Source organism: Microtus pennsylvanicus, chromosome 6, assembly GCF_037038515.1.
Source record: "Microtus pennsylvanicus isolate mMicPen1 chromosome 6, mMicPen1.hap1, whole genome shotgun sequence".
NCBI classification, from domain to species: Eukaryota; Metazoa; Chordata; class Mammalia; order Rodentia; family Cricetidae; genus Microtus; species Microtus pennsylvanicus.
The window spans coordinates 737,501-740,000 of NC_134584.1; the positions used below are offsets into that span (position 1 = coordinate 737,501).

At 57.3% G+C, this 2,500-nt stretch overlaps 1 protein-coding gene across 10 annotated transcripts in view; it reads left to right on the forward strand.

The window, feature by feature from the left end:
* Celf5 (CUGBP Elav-like family member 5) overlaps positions 1 to 2,500 on the forward strand; it is a 29,121-nt gene that overhangs the window by 5,592 nt on the left and 21,029 nt on the right. For all 10 annotated transcript variants that reach the window (XM_075975318.1, XM_075975321.1, XM_075975320.1 and 7 more), the window contains exon 2: positions 1,920 to 2,002. In XM_075975318.1, coding sequence (XP_075831433.1) covers positions 1,920 to 2,002 — 83 coding nt within the window. The remainder of the gene's footprint in view (positions 1 to 1,919; positions 2,003 to 2,500) is intronic.

Below are 2,500 nucleotides of genomic sequence, written 5' to 3' on the forward strand. Positions count from 1 at the left end.
TTATGACTAGAGAGCGGTCTGGGCGGGGGGGGGGGGGGTGTTCTTTTGAGGCACTGACCACACCCAGATACAAGCACATGGCAGCACCTCCAACCTTCATGGTATGGGGGGGTATTTGTTAACCATTGAGAGAGAAGCCCTCCATGGCTCCCCAGGGCTCTGACTTCCGGGGCTTCTCTGCTTGTCCCCCAGACGCCCCCCCCCCCCCCCCCCCCGGCTCCGGATGTCTGTCTGTCTCTTCTACACGGGCATTGTTCCTCACTCAGTCTCTGCCCAGTCGCTCAGGGTCTTGCCTCTTTGTAGTTAGCGGGAAAGGACACTGACCTTTGTCCCCAAGGCGGACACGTGACCCAGCACTGAGTTCATATGGGGGCCCAGTCTCGGAAATCAAGGAGACCACTCCTGAAGAACCACACTCACGACTGTCCTCCAGCCTCCGCGCATGCGCGTGGCCTTTAGCCGAGTGTGGCCCAAAGTGCCCAGGAACTTGCTAAAGACAGAGGGAAGACTTTTCTAAGTGGGGTGACAGCCCCGGTGTTGGGGTTCAGCCGGCAACATGCCAGGAACCCCACCCCCACTGGACCAGGGCGGCTCAAAGCTGGGGAAGGGAAACGGGGACCCCGCGGGGTGGGGGCACGGGGTCCCCGACGCGCTTCAGCACCGCGGAGAGCGGCCCTCGGCTGCAGGGGCCATTCTTCCTCTGGCTGCTCCTCCCTCTCCCTCCCTCCCTCCTTCTCTTAGTCCTTTTGGGTTTCTGATGCAAGGCGAGTATGTATGCACGCATGTGCAAGTCTCTCTATGTAGCTAAGGATAACCCCGAACTCCCGGGTGCTGGGTTGATGGCAGCGAGTTCCAGGCTGCCGGGTGGACTTGTTACAGAGACCAGGCAGTGGTGGCGCACGCCTTTAGTCCCAGCACTTGGGAGGCAGAGGCAGGTGGATCTCTGTTAGAGGCGAGCCTGGTCTACAGAGCGAGTTCCAGGCTACAGAGAGAAACTCTGTCTCAGAAAAAAGAAACAACAATAATAGTTGGTTAGACTAATACACCCAGGTTCAGCCACTGTGATGTTCCCAGCTGGACTCCCTCCGTGAGTGCAGGGCCAGCCATGTGTCCCAATCTCACACTGCCCTCCACCCAACACCGACCGTCTTTCTTCCTGTGTGTGAGTCTGTCAATGTCGGCGACCAAATAGACACCACAGTGCCCGCCATGCTCCTCGTGTGTCCCCCCCTCTCTGGGGCAGGACACGCAGCTTCCCTTTTCATGGCTGTGTGTTATTTCTCCATGTGGATGAACATGCCCCATGTGTGAATCGTTCATCATCAATGGGGTGGCATTTTCATGGTGGCTTTTGCGGATTCCAGTCCAACCACATCTGATTTGTGTTTTCAACTTGTGGGGTGAGCTCTGTGTCCCGAACAAGATGGGCGGGTTAGAGGGGGCCACGTCACGGCTTCTGGATTTGACCCAGAAAACTTGCCTGACCGCTGACCTCCAAAGCTCCGCCCACAACTCTCCTGAACCCAGAGAGCCGCAGGGGTCTTCCTGCCTCCACTTCTCCAGCTCTGAGGTTGCAAAAGCTCCCCAATCTGAAGTTCTGATCCCCTAATACTTCAACTCCCCATCCTCTGCCCGGTCCTCAGCACCTGAGAATTCACTTCCTGTGTCTGATCTCTCCTGCCCTGAGCATCTCCTTTTGAGGAGTCCAGGCTGTCTGGTCTTTTGCTATTGGCTTGGTGGCACCAAGGCCACTGTGGGATGTTGAAGCCTCAGCACTGTTTATGCCTGAGTAATACTCCACGGTGTGGCTGGACCCTGATGGAAATTTCCACTACACTGGGTGCCCAGGCTGCCCCCGCCCTGCCTTTGGGTCCATGGCGTTGGGTCTGTCTCCTCTCACACCCTATCTCTCCCGCCAGGTTGTGCCTTCCTCACCTACTGCGCCAGGGACTCCGCCATCAAAGCTCAGACTGCTTTGCACGAGCAGAAGACGCTGCCGGGGGTGAGTCTTCCATGGAGTGGAGGGGACACTCTCAGCCATGGGGCCTAGGTGTGAGCATCTATTGGGCACCTCTTGTATGCGGAGCTGTGTATCACAGGAGTGATGGTTGTGTGGGCACCACCAGGCCTGGTCAGAAGTGCACCTTACTGATGGGCACCCAGCACAAAGGCCCTGGGGTGGGTGGCTGCGTAGTAGGTGAAGATTCAGGAGACCCTTGTGACTGGAGCGAGCAGAGGGGTGGTGCAGAAAGAGTGAGGGGGACGGGAATGTGAGGGGAAGGGGTGGGCAGGGCTTTCTGGGAACAAAGGAGAGATGAGAGTCTCTCTTCCCCCACCAGAAACAGGAACGGTGGATTTGGTGTTTGCTGGGACTCTAATACCACACTTGGGGCTGGGGACTTTATGAAGCAGAGATCATTTAGCTCACAGTTCTGGGGTTCAAGGGCATGCACTGGCATTGGTGTGGCTCTGGAAAAGTGGTGGATGATGTTGCAATGGG